At 56.0% G+C, this 17584-nt stretch overlaps 1 protein-coding gene across 1 annotated transcript in view; it reads right to left on the bottom strand.

Moving 5' to 3' along the window:
• Window positions 1-17340, bottom strand: part of AJAP1 (adherens junctions associated protein 1) — a 40797-nt gene extending 23457 nt beyond the window's left edge. The window contains exon 1 of the mRNA XM_076356094.1: window positions 17273-17340. Within this exon, the coding sequence (XP_076212209.1) occupies window positions 17273-17301 (29 nt within the window). The 5' untranslated portion in view covers window positions 17302-17340. The remainder of the gene's footprint in view (window positions 1-17272) is intronic.
• Between the last annotated feature and the right edge of the window lie 244 nt (window positions 17341-17584).

Raw genomic sequence — 17584 nt, 5'->3', positions numbered from 1 at the left:
GCCCCTTTCACTGCCCTCTCTTTCACAGAATAGCTGGAAATCACGCTGAACTGTCGGCAGGCTCATTATTTAAAATTTTGCTTTGATATTATATGCCACCATCAGGTCAAGTCACGTCAAAGCCCTCTCCCTTCCTCAGTGGCACCCACCTTCCCCTAAGATGCTACCCCACGTGAAGCACGGTGTTTTGTGGTAAGAAAATGCCTGACACAAATTTTTCTTGTTCTTTTTTTTTTCCCCCCAGAAAAAAAATCATTAGGCCAAAGCCCAAAAATCTTTACTCCATTTTATTCAGCTTTTACACAAGAAAGACTTTTGTTGAACTCAGCAGGAGTTAATGAGAGCTTTATATGGCTAAGTAGACTAAACCGCCGCAGCGCTGCGCCCCGTAAAGTCCTTGGTAGCACTACAAAATGTGCCTCTGGTTGACAGAAGCATTTGTACTCTCCTTCCACGTGTGAGCAAATGAAGCTAAAGGAGCTGACCTGGATACTCTAAGGCACAGTCTTTTTCTGCTCAGAGGATCTCTTTTTTTTTCCTAATTGGGTATTTTTTCAAAGTGTAACAGCATTTATTTTGGGGAGGAATAAGGTGACGCAGGGAAAGAGCGCAGAAGGAGAAAGGGAAGAGCCAGAAACAGACAGCATAAACCAAAATAGTTCAGGCTGGGGGAGGAAGGATTTCAAGGCTTCAAAAAAACCAAACCACCCAAAACGTGTTGTTGGTGGGGTTTTTTTTAGAGGCCAGCAGAGCGGTGGCAGTGCCGTGGGGGGCAGCACAAAGAGCATCCCCTACGTGCCATGCATCAGCGGTGCCACAGGCAACACCCCGTCTCCACCGGCGAGCAGTCAGGAGCTCAGGCTTCCAGCGAGAGCATTAAACACAGATTCACCTTAGCAATGCTCATATTCACTCCAGCGGCACGTCGGGCTCGATTTGAGCCTCTGCCTGACTCCCTAATGCCGTATGAAATGTCTCCTTGCAAGGAAGGAGAGGTGCCAGGCACCTCCCCGGCGCTATGCTCACCCTGGTACCACCTCTCACATCACCCGTGCACACACACAAACCTCTTCCCTGCCCGTCCAGCTCTCCACAAGGAAGCAGCACATGAGGCGCTTTTATTAACAGCCGCTGAACGAGGCAAGGGAAGATGTGCCCAGCCCAAACTTGGTGCTCGCTAAATCCCAGCTGCTGTGTGGAAGCTTCTGAAAGACAAAATGCCAGTCCCCAGTACTCAGCATTGGCAGCTCGCAGGAAAAACAGATTTTTCCCCTCTTCCCATTTCCTCCTGCTTGCTGATGACATTCTCAAGCTGCAGTGATGGCAGCCCCGAGCTCGCAGGGGTTTGCTCCTGCGCGGGACCTGCTCAAGCATCACTGCCTTGCTCCCCTCCAGCATCGGGCAGACACGCAGGAAAATGCAACGCGCAACCCCTGGCTTCACGCCAGCACACCAGAAACGCTGTGCCCAAGCATGGCCAGGCGGCCCCAGGTGACACCCATAGGCAGGGGTGTCCCTTGCTCCTGGCATCGCTCCCCAGGCCAGAGGCTCTAGTGGTGGGGAGGAACACAGTGGGGGACGCCCACGGCTCATACGGGACAGCACAAGGCAGGTGGGCCCCCAGCAGCACCCCGTCCTGCCCCAAGGACAGCGTGGGTCACCCTCCCACCTGCATTCCTTTGAGTGATGCCGGCCAAGGGACTGTCACCCAAGGAGCATCCTCCTGGCCACCCTGCTGGCTGGCACGTCCCCAGGAGGTGGCTTTTGGGACGGGAGCAGCGAGTCCGGTTACCTCTGAGGAATTTTGCATGCCATGCAATCTTTTGAGGGCTTTGCAACAACAGATAAGAGCAAGTGTCCTTCAGAATAAATAGCAGTGTGTAGGAGTTGCCGTTGTCTAGGCAACGCAGCGCGATGTGCTTGGCGTGGCGGCGGGGATGCGGCAGCGCGTGGCGGGGCCGGCGGCAGCCAGCCACAGGACCACCCTTCCCTCCCCCTACCACCCCTCCTGCTCCCCCAGCCCCACTTGAGCACCCTGCCAAAGCTGGTGGCAAGAGAGACGTGTCCCAAAGGCAGCCCAGGGAGTGGGGACACGTCCCACCCAGAGGTCCTTGCCACCTTGTGTTTGCCCCAAAAAAAACTTGGGCTGTCCCACGAAAGCCCACTAGTCCCGACACGCCACCCCCGGGCAGTCCCCGTGCCTCTGCCTCCCCATCGCCACGCCGGGCAGGAGAGCAGCCGCTCGCCTCTCGGGAGGTGCCAGGAGAAAGTCACCGCTGCTCGGAGGCTGGGAGGACGTTTGAGCTTTGCTGAGACATCAAACAGCACAAACCCTCCTCCAACTGCACGAGCTGCACCTCACCGGCTGGAGAGCAGAGGCAAGAGGAACTTTCACTGCTCTCAGTGCATGGAATAACTCACCAGCTGCACTCAAAGTGGGGGGTTCTGTCGTAGGGAAGGGGACAAACTGGCCGTGCACGTAGCACCCGTCTGCCTCGGTTCAGGGGCACGGACCCAGCCCTGGCTGGGGTTATGCAGCGGGTCGGCAGGATGGGCCGTGCAGGGCTGCGCTTACGCCGCTCGCTGAGCCCTCTGGAAATCAGGATTTTGATTATTCAGGACTCCCCCTCCGCACACACACAACTTCTTTTCCATTGCAAAGAGAGATGGGGCAAGTGTGGGCAATTTTCATGTTATTTCTTTTCCCATCTTGGGAAACCGGTGAACGGGAGCGTTATCCCCAAATACTTTCTCAAACTCAAGGGAAAATTCAACAAAACTCTGAAACTGGGTTTAAAAAAAGAAAAGAGCAGCAGAGATCTTTGAGAAGATGAAATCCCTCCTTCGCCTTCCTCATCCAAAGCCTCTTCTGCTCCCGCAAACCACAAATCCGCTCCCACGGCTTAACGGCTGGAGAGGCGGCCGTGTTCTCACACAACAAGGGAAACTGCTACAAATATTTACCTGCGCTTCGCTAGAAGTACAAGAGCAGATTTCAAGGAAACTACTCAGATAATTACAGGGATTGTGCACGTTAAGCGCTCTGGGGCCAATCTCTGTTTTAAAGGCGATGGAGTTAGGGGCATTGAAGGCATTTCCGACGGAGCTGTCACCATACTCCTGCCATACACGACACATTTCAAAGTTCTCCCCGGTACGAAAATCCCTTCTCAAATCCTTTCAGATGCAGCCGTTTGCTTTGAAGAGGAGGAAAGTTGGCACTTAAGACGGAGATTAATTTCAAGGAGGCTGGAGGACGTGAGCACACCACGCTCTTCGCTGGTTGGGATGAGGCTGCCAGGGCGCTTTCATGTCTGGGGCTGGCGCGGTGATGCTGCTCGGCTCCTCCGGCCTCACCGCCCCCGCAAGCAGCAGCAACGTGGCTCTTGCCACCAGCCCCGCATACCTTCAGCTCCTTCCCACCAGGGAAGCCGGGCTGACCAAATCCCTCCCACCCTGATGAAGCTTCATCTACAGCCAGAAGCCCCCCAAGCTTTTTGAGGAGCACGCATACACAAGAGAAATGCTTTGGTAATTAGCGATCTCAGATTGCGGGAGAGCTGAAAATGCAAGATTATCTCTGTCCTGGGATTACCTTATAAACACATGAAGCAGTGGCCTGGGAAAGGCAGCCCCAGGCCCTCCTTGACCCGCGGTCCCGGCCATGAACCCAAAGCCAGGCCCACCGCCCCAGGGCTGCCGCTTCACAGCCACAGCTCCTGCAACGCCGCTGCAACTCTGAAGCACGTGCACGGGCTACGCAGGTGTGGAACGCTGTTTGCATCAACTACACAATGTTTCCAAATCAATAAGGGGCACTGAGGGTTGCTTGGTGCTTTTGAAACGATGGAGCTGCATGCAATGGCACAGTACCCAAGCACAGTGTGGAAGTCAGACAGAAATCCATAGGAAAAGCAATGCACAGACAAAAGATGGGAGCAGTGAGGACAAATGGAGGCAGACAAATTCTGCTGCCCTCCACACACATTATTTTGCATTTCTATCCACAGAGGCAGCCCGGCACGAGCACCCCCAGGGCAGAGGCGGCCTCAGGACCGCAGGGTCCAGCAGCACAATGACAACGAGAGCTCCCTGAGTCCAGGGCTGGCAGCACTCCAGTGCCAGGCTACTTCTCACACGCACTCTGCACCATGCCCCGGTGAGAGCCAGAGCTTCCAGAGAAGCGGCCAACTTGCTATAACGCCTGGGGTTTTAATTCGCGCAGCTCTGAAGGCTGCGAAGCCCAGTGCTGCTTCGGGATGCTGCCTTGGAAAGCAGCCGCTGCTGCCTCTGCGCACGTGGTGCCGACCCCCACGTGCAGGAAGGGAAAGCAGGAACATCCAGCATGGCCGATGCACAAGAGGAGGTGCACGGAGCAGGAGGGAAACACCTCTGCCCCGGTCCCAGGCTCAGAGGATGGTGGCACCCCCGGAGAACCCCTGATGCCGCGGACAGGATGCGGGTTAATCCAGTGGCTGCAAAACCAGGCGACGCGCTGTGCGCCCAGAAATCCCCGAGTTTGGTAATCTGTCCGAGCAATTAACTAGGATCATGGCCACCGAGTGGCTCTGACAAACTGCAACACACAAACCATCAGCAGCTTGCAAGCCATTTGCACATAACCCGTTTCCCCGAAGCCTCAAAAGGCTCATTCGAGTGTGAAACCCAGGGCAGCGCCGGCGAGAGGTGCCTATTTGCCTTGCCCCTTTCATAAGGTACTTGTTTGCTCTCCAACACCGGCCCCTTTCTCCCCTGACTGTGGAGACACTTCACAGGCAGCATTAAATGCAGAATAGGCTGATTTTTAATGCAGAATTATACAAATGGAGCCATTCTTCCATTTCATGCCTCCTGTTAGGTAATCTATTGGTATTGCACAGGGAATCAAGGTTATGTCCTTGTTGGGATAATTTATGAACTTGGAGCATTTCATATCTCCAAACACCGAGTGAGACAGAGACAAAAATATTCTGGCAAATGCCTGGAGCGTGAGCAGGAGCCGTGGACGGAGGGACAGGGCGATGTTCGCTCGTCCCAGGCAAGACACGGCAGGAAAGCGGGCGCCACGCTCTAGGAAAAGCATCCTTGGCAGCGCTGCTGCACGTCCTACAAAGGCGTTCAGGGCATGACACGTTGTGAGAGTATTTGCAGGAACTCGCTGGCTGGAGAAAGAACGAGGCCGCTGCATCTCGGCAGGTGACTTTCACGCTGGAGCAAGAGGAAGAGGGGAAAGTTTCGGCGGCAGCGGTGGCAGACACTTGGCCCGCAATCACATGTCCTCGCCGAGGTGGGGACTGCAGACCCGGCGCCTGCCGCAGCTGCTCTCCTCTCCAGCCCTGCTTTCCTGTGCGACGATCCCTGCAGTGCAGCGACTGTCCTTTGTTGTGACACCACCAGCCATCGCCATGGAAATAGAGCATCACCGTTTTCACTCCCGAGGAACGGGACCCTCGCCGGGGCTGAGAGGAAGGAAGCAGCACATTCCCGTGCGAGGGCGGCACGGACAGGTGCCAAAAGGCACGTGGTGAGTTATGCCACGGGATCAGCAGGAGACCCGGTGGACCACCCTGGTGGGGCACCCAGCATAGCACCCACTGCATCCCGCCCCACTCCCCTGGCGCCGGCAGCGGAGGCGTGGGACCACGGGCACCGCCAACTCGAGCACCTCTCACCTAAGCGGTTTTGTTCCGGGACAAGTCACTCTGAACCCAGATCCAATGGGAACTGGGAACTTACTATTCACTGCACCGTCTGCAGCCACGACTTCTTCCAAGATAATTATAAATTTGAGAAAATATGGCTGCCAAGCTTTAAAAGCCGGGACTGGGAATTAAGGCACAAAAGCTGACACACAGTAGCACCTAGGTAAATTAAATGTGCCACATCACTACCTATCTATATTACAGAACTGAGCTTCAGGATTACCTACTAATAAAAGTGATATTTAAAACAAGTCCTAAGTTCCTCCGCTCTCCCCCTTCTCCCCACAAGTAATTAAACTGACACCGCTTCCCGCGGCGGAGGGGATGGGATTTATCACGGAGAGAAATCAGCAGAGGGTGAAATAGGCTGAATCCTCACCACCACGCTTTGGCGGCCAGGCAGACAGCACCCGTTTCCCCGGGAAAACGGGGCGGAAAGAGGTCGGCTGGGGCTGGGGAACAGTGGGTCCTCCCCAGGACAGAAATGCCAAGACAGAGGCGGCCGGATCCGTCCCTGCCTGCGCTTGGGGAGCCGCATCCCGCGGAGGAGAAGGGGGCAGGAGGGCGGCCGCGATGGAGGGGAGCTGCTCGCGCGCGGCTTCTCTGCCTCTGTCTTGAGCTCACCCAGCTGCAAATAAACAATTTTAACATTTGAATAGCCGCGAGTGCGGAAGGCATAATTAATACCCAGCGGTACCGCCAATATGCTGATGTGGTAGGCGCAGACCCTGCCAAGGCTGTCAGAGAGCAGATCTGGCGCAGCAGTGCCGCGGCCCCGGCTGCTCTCTCCTTCGGGCCCCGTCCTTCGCTGGAGGCAGAGAAAGGGCAAAGCCCCAAGCACAGCAGCCCAGGGCTCACGTGGGACCCCACCGGCGCAGGACCCCACCAATGCAACCCATGCCCATGCCGTGAGAAGCGGCACGGTCTTGCAGAGCAACGCAGGAAAGAAAAAAAAGGAGAAAACAGAGAAAACAGGCACACGTGGCATTGCTGCAAAGGCAAAAGCAGGTTTGCTCCATGGCAGCCACGTGCCTGGCCACTGCCAAAGCCGAGACAAACTTCAACCCTGGGTTTTAAGTCCATTTCCCATTTTTAAACATTTAAATGTATGCCAACAGGACTAAGGAGCACTCGGTGCCCACAGCCAGCCTGAGGATGAGTGCAAGAGCTCAGCTAACGCAGCGAGCTGGTGAACGTCAACCAAGATTGCCAGCCTAGTTCGACTTGCCCTAAAACGGACGCAACATCTGCTGCAGAGTGTTTTCCCCGGTCTTGTGGGATTATTTCGGATAGGATTAGAAAAGCTCCGGGGGCGGGAAGCCCAGAAGTCGGCATGTGCCTTCAGACAGAGAAACGTCTCCAGCGAATTCCTGTGCAAAACCGGAGCTCGCTGATTCACCTGCTGCCGCTCCGGCAGAAGGAGCTCCACGCGTGGCCTAGCTCCCCCAGGAAGACTCAGCGGGCTGCGGTTTCATCTGCCAGACAGCGCAAGGCAGGGCCTGGGCAAGCCGCCCCGAGCTGCCTGCACTGCCTGCCTGCGTGCTGCAGGCAGGGGACGGCAGTCACGCTGCCTCCCGCCCCGGGACGGGCGACAAACCGCCCTGAGCACTTGCCCGGGGGGGGGGACGGCTCAGCTGCAGGCTCGGCCCCTGCAGCCTGGGGTACCGCTAGAGCATCCCCTCTGGCGGGCATGGCGCAGCCGCCGCTTCCCCCGCCGCTGCTCGGCAAACCCAGCCGGCAAACACTGCGCGCATTTAGCGTGGCAGGGCTGGACAGTGGGGCATTTCATCAAACCGTCGGAAATAACACTCGGCTTTTGTCCTGCCGGATAAAGGGGGTTTGTGAGCGCTGGCTTTCCAGCCCAAACCTGCACCTGTCGCCGACTTATTTCACCCGTCCCCCCCGAATTCTGCACCAGTGCCGGGGATCAGGCAGCAGCAAGAGCTTCAGTTCAGACACAACTTGCTGGGAAGTTTCTCTCAGATTTCCAAATCCACCAAAAATCTTGTTGAAGAGTCACAGCCTCGAGCTCCATTCTTGGCGATATTAAAAAAAAATCCCATAAACCTAAGGAAATTAGGGGGGTTTCCCCTTATTTTAGCTTCTATCTAAATGTCCTCGTGTATTCCACCACCTCGTGTCCACCACAAAATCGCTTCCTAGTCTTTACTTGCTAACACCTACCCGGGAGGTCTCTGGGCGTGCGGGACCGCCCTGCCCTCTCCCACCACCACCACGAGAGCGGAGAACACCTTCCCCTTTTACCAAATACATGTAAAAACCGGTCTGCTGAAAGGAAGGGACTGCGACATACGTATGCGAGCACTAAACCCAGGAGCTTAGAGATCATCCCTAATGCTGTACAGAATAAGTAAGGACAGCAGTTCGGTTTAGCGGCTCCCCGATCCGGATACAAGCTCACGGAGGAAGGTGCGCTTCCCCCGTAGCCACAAATGAAGGAGTTGCTTGTTTCCCTGCTTTGCTCATGAATTTTCTTCCCTTGCCACACGTCTACCCCCTGTATAATCAATTTGTGGGCAAAGCCGGGTTTCTGCAGGACGATCAGGCCTCCTTCTCTGACAAAACGACCACGTCAGGGTGTACGAGCGGGATGCAAAGCCCGAGCGCTGCGGGACGGGACGGCAGGAGAGGGGCTCTCCCCGCCAGGAGCTGAGCAGACGAACGCCAGGACCGTGATAATCCTGCCTGATCCCAGGCTGGAGCAGGAGCCTTACGAGGGGTTTTCCTCCTCTGAAGCCCTTCTCCACGAAGGCACGGTGATTTCAAGAGATAGTGACTATTCCAACCCAGCCCTTTGGCCCTGAAGGGACCTACAGAGAGGAAGACCATGGTACAAGCTACTGCTTACACCGCCCTTTAACACCACCGCTTCACTGGTAAATAAACCGAGCGCTTATCTTATTTTCTAAATTAATGTGCTCAAGCGTGTCGTTACAACGTACACAGGAAACGCTTTGATCTAAAAAGATAAGTGAGATCAGTACGTATAAAGTAGCAGCTTAATGAGCTTTAAAACAAAATAATTAAAATAGGTCCATTGCATTGTTGTAACACAATACAGCTTCGCAGGAGCGGAACATCGGAGCCCACCGCTCTGCCCGCCAAGATAACCGCATCAATGGGAAATACTACCACTGTGGAAAATACCCAAGAAGAAAATATCACCTAATGGGACTTTTTAATGACGATCTCCCAAAAAGCTCCACTTTCCCAGGAGTGAAGACAAGCATTGACCCCACTGGAAATGCCCAAATGACTGGCACAGGGCCTAGCTGTCCCCTTCCCACGGCGAGGACGGATGTCCGTATGGGGCTGCGCGGTGCCCCGGGAAATCCAGCCGACTTGGGTCTTAATTCTGGCACTGTGGTCTCCTAGAAGAGTTGCCCTCGATTCACGCCAGAGTAACTGAGATCCAAACCTGGCTTTCTCCTGGGAAGTCCCCGGCAGCCCAGGGATGCACAGCCTGCCCTGAAACCTCAGCGGCCGTACATGGGAAAGTATAAAGAATTTCAAAAGATCCAGTAACTCTTATAGAAATGGAGAAGATGAGAGAAAGCAAGCCTCTAAAAGCAGACAGACAGATGGCTTTTATGGAACAAGAAATACAATTAAGAAAAAAAATTAGAAGCAGCAGAGCACTCTTTGAAGGTGTGAAACATCAATAAGAAAGCCTGGAGAAAGCAAAGGCATGAGAGCTGGGGCGTGAGGGAGGGGAGCACAGTGCAGGGCATCGCATCGCCCGGCCGACGCTCTGGCGTGGTGCTGGGGAGTTCCCGGCCCTCACGGTCCCGCTCCCAAGCCAGGCGCCGGGGCTCTGCCCAGCCCCACAGCGGGGACATCCCACTGCTGGAGAAGGCTCACAGCTTGACACGCTTCACGGGGAAAAGAGAACAGCCCAAAAAGACAGAGAAAAAGCCAAACCAAAATAGAAAGCGAAGGCAGCGAGAATGAAATCCGGGGCAAAGACTCTTGATCCTTTCATACAGAGGTTTAAATCCCCTTTTAGCACTGAACAATTTCTTTTCCATGGAGAAGAGCAGTTCTCCCTGCCACGGCCACCTCATCACGCGTACAGCATCCGAGCAGCTCGCAGGCTCTCCCGCTCCGGCAGCCGCGGGAGCGAAATCCTGCCGGATCAAGGTGAACATGAGTCACCAGAGGCACTCTGAGCACCTAGAAGACACTGTGCTGTTTGTGGGCACACACCCTCCGGAGCCTAATTGCCAGTGAGTCAGATATCGCTGTGCTTTGCATGCCATTAAAAAAAAAAAAGTCCCCTTTGCAGGAGCTACTAAACTTTTCAGAGCCTTGTCTCCAAAAGAGAGATGAGGCAGATCGGCAGCGACAGGAGACCTCCTGCACCCCTCGCTGCTTTTCACAAACCTCTGCATTTATTGCATCTCCCACGGTATCTTGGCTTCTTGCAAACACCCCCCGTGCCGGGTCCGCCTGCCGGCAGCCTCGCGCTGTGCAGGTCCGGACCTCTGGGAGGACGAAAGGGAAGAACATGGAAACACATCCCTTCCCACTGGACGCCTGAGCAGAACGTCTCCAAGGAACTGCCCATAAGAAACGATTCCAACCTCATCCATCAAAATTAGCAAAATTGATTTTGCCAGAGAATATGTCACTTTGACGGGAACCCAGAATAAGCCCTGAATATTTCACATCGGAGGCCACTAAATGAGTAGAGAGCCTCTTACGAAGCCAAGAAACAAGAAGATGAGTAACTCATCCTCATCTTTCCCATAGAAAACTTAATAAGAAAACCCACAAAAGGCAACTACTTGTAGAAAATGGGTTTATTCTTCTCGGGAGCTCTTTCTAAAACAGCGCTTGCCAGCATCTGAAATGGCAATGCTTTCCCTGTGTAACGCCCAGCCGCTGCGGGCTCAGCTGGACTTCGGCTTCTGCCGGGGAGAGGCAGAGCCCGACCACACGCTCCCGGCGGGAAGCACGGCCACTAATCACCCACGTTTCGGTGGGTACTTAAGTGGATGTCCTAATCCATGTCAATTAACTGACGCTTCATTACTCGAGTCCTGCAGACGGAGGCGGAGATGCTATCGCAAGCACCGGCAGCAGGGCTGGGGTCACGCACCGGACCCCAGCAATTCAAGGAACGCAATTCAAGGAAGCCGGGCGTGCGGCGGGCTCGGCTCGCCGGGCAGGCAAATGCCGGGGGGGCCGGGGAGGGGGGGAACCCGGGCTCCCCCACGACCTTGCCACGTCTTTAACCTGAATGACACGCAGTCAAGTGGCAACATCAATTAGCACCGTTTGCTCTTAACGGAGCCTCAAACGCTGTCTGCTGAGCAACGAGCCCTCAGCCCTCCCACACTGAGCCACAAAAGCTTTGCGCAGTTCCTAAGCCAGCATTACGCAGCCACGTTTCCTGCTCACAGGGCCATAAACCACGGCTGGAGCGGGTGTCACAGGGAGATTCTCCTGAACATCCCGGGATGCTGCAGAAAGGGAGGCACAGCCAAAGCCCCTTATGGACGGGAGCAACCGATCCCTGCGAGGTCGTAGTTGAACTCCACAAAACCGCTTTCCTGCACGGAACAGTGCAGTCCCTTGCACAGCGTGTGCTGCTCTGCCGGTGTCCCGGGCACATGGTCACCCCCCTCGCCACGGGTCCCTGTGTCAGCACGTCCCCATCCCCTCGCTTCTCTCGCGTTAGGGCACGCGCACTCCGGCAGGCTCCAGTTGTTCCACCTCAAGGGTCCAGACTCGTACTTCTCTTGCAGGAAGCATGTCACCGCTCCCAGACTAGGTGTTGTTCTTGAAGCAGCTTTTGCTCAGCCTTTATTTGGAAGCCAGCAGAGTTTGCAGCGCTCGCACCCCAGACAGGCCAAGGAAAGCTTCACCGCTCCCACCTGGCCACTTTGCAACAGTCAAGCCTCGTCCCATGGACAGCTTCACCCGGGGCTGAGAGCAGATTCGCAGCCGAGGCTCTGCCTCCCCTTGCTGCCAGCCATCTTCTTCATTAGGAACCGGCGAGCTGCTTTCGTTACCTGCTCCAGCCAGGGCTTCCTGCCAAACGCAGTGCCAGGGAACGGCTTTTGCTCCCCACAGCACCGTGCAGCATTGGGCAAGCCGGACACTGCCGGAGTGCACCGGCAGCATCACTCGTCAGGACGCACCAGCAGCCACCAGCAGAACGGATGCAACGCTGCTGGGGATGCAACAACGCTTCCAGAAAAGCAGAGCTGCTGAGAAAGACCTTCAGAGCAAATTTAAACAAATATCATCTCATGTTAAAGTATATCTCCTGCCTACACATCATTTCCAAGTCACAATGAGACATTTTGCAGATCAGAGTTGAAAATTAACACTTTATGAATGATGAGCTTTATGGTTTCTTATATATATATTTTTTTTTTTTAAGTCCATTTAATTTCTCCAGGACAGCCAGCAAAGGTGGAGGGCTGGGGAAGCCTCTGCCGCTGAATTTTGGCAGGGAGCTGGCTCAAAGGTGGTCGGTGGTCTTGGACAGAAAACCAGAGCCAGGCTCAAAGGCTTCGCTGGGGATGTACGACCCGCTGCTCTGCCGGGAAGGACCTCGGGTGAGTCCCCGGCGGGTCCTTCAGCCTCCTGCCCCCGGGACACTCAGCGCTCGCTGACCCTGTCCCTGCTTATTTCCATGCAACTGCTCATCCACCTCCAGCCAAGCCGGATTTCTTTTCCTTTTATCGCTGTCGCTTGGTACCAGAAAGGCTGAATCACTCGGCACTGATGAGAGGACACATCCTCCTGCACTTGGGGTTACCGCTGCAGGTCTCCATCTTGCTCCACGAGCATTGCACCCAGCAGCCCCGGCCCCGGGCGAGAGCTTTGCCGCAGCATTTCCCAGCCCTGCCGCCTGCGCCACGAGCGGCGTGGGTGCTTCGCCTCCAGCTTGGGCAACCAGCACAAGAAGCACCAGAGAGAGACGAAGCCTCGCCAGAAACGCCCATCGGTCCCCACTGCGTCCCCCGGCGTGGCTCCACGCAAAGGCATCCAACGCCATGCTGAAAGGCGGCTTTAGCACAGCTTCTACTCGCAGAGCCGCTGAGGCCAGAGAAAGGAATTGATAAACCCAGAAAGCAGTAGCAATTCAGCGGCAGACAAGACCTCATTTCACAAGGAATCCTCATAAAACCAAATTAATGTTGAAGGATGAAGGTAGGTAAACCTCCCACAGTTGAGTTCAGGCCACAGAGACTCAGTTTAAATCTCCCAGCAGTTCTGATTTAATCAATGCATTTCAAAGTGAAATTAGATGAAGTACGTGTCCATCACAGGAAATTATGTAAGCTATTGAAGTCTGTAGGTGCAGGTCCCAGTAAGAAGAGCCACAGGAAATATTCATATCAACTCGAATTCCATTTTTAAGGAGGCAGTTCAGGTCCAGAGTTTTACGTTATTCCAGTGAAAAAATTCACTCTGATGAAAACCGTGTACCCAAGGCGAAGAAGGGCCAAACGGCAGCTTCAGGAGCCTCCCCGAGAAAACCGGTGGCGGCTGCCGGGCTTGGCCAGGAGCCCCCTCCTAGCGGTACCATCCAGGGTGGGAAGGAAGGAAAAACCCCTTTGTTCTAGATGAGGGTGTGAAAGCGCTGATGAGGCCGCTCCATCCTCCCCGCTGATCCCACCCAACACACTGGGCTTCCAGGAGTTACCCCGCTAGAAGAGTTTTAGTCTCAAACTCAAACTCCGTTGGGTCTGAATTGCTGTAACCCATTTCGTCATCACCAGCCCTTAACGAGAATCACGGATATTGCAGCCCAGAGCGGAGCAGCTCCCGCTCCTCCGGCTCAGCATATTGATTCCCGTAATCTTTCCTCCCAGTCCTTCTCCTATTAGCTATATTTAAAAGCTTAAGCATGCATACATTTCCATAATGAACCTCAGACCTGTCGGAAGTCATATGGATTATTCACACCCTACGGAGCCGTTGTGCGAAGCCACTCTCAGTGCTCACCGCCTATCTATATGTATACATACATACAGATACAAATGTAAATAAGCCGTGCTGGGAGACCTGGCGGATCAGACTTGGGTGAGGAAAGGTAGGAACAAGGTTACTGGGCCACCTGGAGAGCTGGTCTCTACTTCGCTCTGGTACCGTTTACAGGCTGGGCTTTGAAGGAAAATTAGCAACTCCTTATTTTCAGCAGATGACTGTTACGTAAAGCAAACCCAAGCTGCGGCGCTCCGATGCCTGGAGCAGACGGGCCAGCAGCTCACACGTCCCACGTCCCGCGTGCCGAAGGCAGGCAGGACGGCTGGTGACGTGGGGCAGCCCCTGAAGCATCCAGAGCAAGCGGCAGCTCCGCGACCGCGGCGGTTCCCATCCGTCACCCTGCCGGAGACGCCACAAAGGCAACGCGGCGGCGACGGCTCCGGTGTTATTACAACAATTATTCATGCTCTGGGGAAGAGGCTGCTAAAGACCAGCGCCGCTCCCTTTGCCTCATCTGTGAAATTGCTGCCAGTTAGGAGGTACGAACCGCTGCATAAAAGTGCAGTTTATGCAAGCATTATTGTGGCTGTTAAGTATCATAGCCGGTGACACTAGATGAATTTCTGTGGCAATCAATTCACCTGGGAGCAGCCAGCTCAGCCCCTGTGTGGATGCGGGATGAGTAAGGACTCCTCAGCGGACGGCCATTAACTCCCACCGCTTACTGCTCTCATTACTTTCCAGACTGCAAGGCTTGCATCTTTGACGAGCGGCTGAATCTACATTTGACAGCATGAACTTGATGAGTGAAATTCATGGAATATGTTTGCTTTGGCAGTAACTACAAGGCCCATAAAGTTTCCTCAGTGCCAATGCGCCGGGATGTATGCTTTTAATGAGTTGTTTTATACAATCGGGAAGAAATTGCAAACAGTATTTTTACTCATACTGCAAATCACTCCGGAGCTAAATGCTGTAAAAATCGTGGCATATTGTTTAAAATATTGTGTTTGTAGCTATGGAAGGGAAGTCCTCAGCCACAGCTAGAAGCCAGGCAGACGGCACGCTGCAGAAAGCTTTCGTGTCCTTACAGGCAGGCGCAGGCACTGACGCAGCCGCATGCACGCATGCACATGTTGGTGCACATTCAGGAGGCGACAGAGTAGCTGCCGTCCCCCCAAATAACAGACCTTTGCCCTGCAGCACCCACGCCCGTGCCCGCCATGCTGCGAAGGGCAGAGCGAAACTGGAGCATCCCCGGAACCGTGCAGGGGCTGTCAGGGGTAACGCTGCACACCCAGCCCGGCTCCTTGCAGTGGTCAGAACCGGGGGAGCAGCAAGCCCCCCTTCACGAAAGCAAGGGCAGAATAATTCCGAGTGATGCGGGTTTACAGGTCTTGCCCTCCTCAGCTTAAGAGCAAGGCTCGCCCTGCAAGGTCACGCAGCTGTCGCTGCCCCGGGGCGAAAGGAATCCGACTTGAAAGGAGCAATAAGGTACCATCTCCCGGCGGCGGGCAGCAGCTCCAGGCAGAGACTGCACAGGTGAAACGGGCACTGGAAAGGTCTACTGCTTCTCTTGGAGCTATTTTTCTAGCAGTATTCAAGAAAATGAGGGGAAATGACATGGGAAATGTCAGAAATAAAGCCAGAAGCAATTAGAGTTAGAGAGAAGCGAGAGCAGCAGGCAAGGTTAGCAGTAAAGTTATCTCTTATTAAAAATAAAACACGGAGGGACTGGAAGCTGATGAGGTGGTACAGAGGACAGCCCGGCACTGAGGATCCAGGATACACAGCAAAGAAATTCGCAAGGCAAATCGAGGAGAGGAGCGACCAGAAGGCTCCTGTTTTCATTGCTAAACTCTTCACAAAAATAAAAAAGCAGAGGGCGTCCTCTGTTTCCAAGATTACAGTCTTCTGCTGGTTCCAGCCTCAGGAAACAGCCCTCCAGCTCCACCGGGCTTTTCATCTACCACAGAATACATCCAAATGCGAGGCACCCTGAAAAACACCTCAGGTGCTTTCCCTAGGAGTAATTCCTAAGGTCACTATATCACCGTAGACTCCCCGGAGACTCTGTCCTTCCCACCACGCAGCAGCGCATCCTCAGCGGACGGATGGACGTCTCCGGCGGCAGCGTGAAGTGCTCACGTGCCCGGGCCATCAGGGTGTACTGGACAGGGAGAGGGGATGAGGCCGGGGGGCATCAGGAGGTCGCTTGCCGCGTGCACCTGGAATATGCTGCACGGCACACCCGAGTGTAAAACAAAAGCCGAGGGCCTCCCCCAGCTCCTCGGCATAGACAAAACCCCAGTTCAAGTTTCACCCTCCAGAACTCCATCCAAAGCTTGGGAAGAGGGACAAAGCCTCCAGCGACTCCGAAGGGTGACGGACAAAGGCCTTCCGCATCACCTGCAGCCTGCCCGCAGCTCCCGCGGCGTTCAGGGGGTCCTGCCTGCTTCCCCTCCTGCGCCCCAAAAGCAGCAGCCATGTTCTGCTGGAGCGCAGGGGCACGGGGAGCAGAGCGGGCTGATGGGCTCCCCTAGTTGCTGCGCGGGGTAGGGCTGGCGGCGGGGCCGCATCCATCCGCTCACCCCGCAGCTGTCCGGGACGCCGAGTCCTGCTCCCCAGGGAGCGGTCGCAGGGCCCGGTGCGAGCTGCGGGAGCGGGGCCGCCCGCTCAGGACCCCTCGCCTCGGGAGCCCTCTCTGCAGCAGCGAGACCCTCCACGCAGCCGGAGAACACGACGACGCGCCTGAACCGCTTTTGCGCTCTGCAGAGGGGAGGCTTGGGGCAGGCGGCAGGGTTTGACCCCTGCCCCACACGAACAGTTCGCCGGCTCAAAACCAGGACTTTTTAAATACAAAATCAGGTTGGGGGCGGAGGGGGGGGGGGGAGGAACAGAACATGAAACACACAGCAGCATAGTTTTCCTTATGATCTTACTTGTTTAACATGCTGCTGCTTTGAATGTATTCCACCGAGATAGGCTCGAAACACAGAAAACCAGGTATTCCTGCGGCTTTAGGGGCAGATGGGCAGAGCGCGGGCAGAGGCTGGGTAACTAGTGTTCTCCAAACACAGTACCATGGAAATAACAAGATTTCGGCTCAGATGACTTCGCAGCGGTAATGAAAATGTGTTACATAACACTTTGCCTCCGTCTCCTCTGCTTTGCAATTCTCGATTAATCTCCCAAACACATCCATCCGCCTGCCCGCCGCACATGCCCCGGCCGCCGCCCCCCCCCCCCCCCCCCCCCGGGCCCCCTCCCCCGAAAGACACCCGCCGGGGCGGCGACGGGGGGGACCCTTCCCGGCAGCGTGCAGGAACAACAGGCGAAGGGGCACAGATCTCCCGGGGCAGGGCGGCCGAGCGGGGCCGGGGGGAGACGGATGGGGGGAGCCCTGCCACCTCGCCCGGAGCAGGGACCGGCCGCGCCTCCCCGAGCGCTGGAAGCCGCCGGGCTGCACCGCCTCGCTCTCCATCCCGCACCCCGCCTCAGTAAGTTCGTTATTTAACTCCGCGAGCCGCTCCCCGAGCGCGGGCGGAGGCGAGAAGCGCAGCCGGCGCTCGCTCCGCCGGGCCGCCGCGCCCCGGCCCTACCTGCTTCCCGGGAGCCGTCGCATCCACATCGTCACGTCTCCCGGCCCCGGCCCGCCCGTCCCGGCCCGGCGGGGCTCACCGCCTCAGCTCTCCATCCGGGCGCGCCGCCCCGCGCCCGCGGCGGCGCTCAGCGGCGGGGCAGGCGGCGCCCAGCGGGGCGGGCATGCCCGGGGGCCGGCGGAGGTCGGCGCTCCGGCTGCCCCGGCCCCTCAGCGCCGGCGGGGCAGCTGCGCGCCCGCGGAGGCTGCGCGCCCCATGCGCGGCGGGGGAAGGCGCGGGGCGGCGGGGCCCCTGCGGGCGTGGTGCGGTGCG

This window comes from Aptenodytes patagonicus, chromosome 19 (assembly GCF_965638725.1).
Source record: "Aptenodytes patagonicus chromosome 19, bAptPat1.pri.cur, whole genome shotgun sequence".
Taxonomy (NCBI): Eukaryota; Metazoa; Chordata; class Aves; order Sphenisciformes; family Spheniscidae; genus Aptenodytes; species Aptenodytes patagonicus.
The sequence above is the reverse complement of the archived record's forward strand: the minus strand, read 5'-3'. Positions and strand labels throughout refer to the sequence as shown.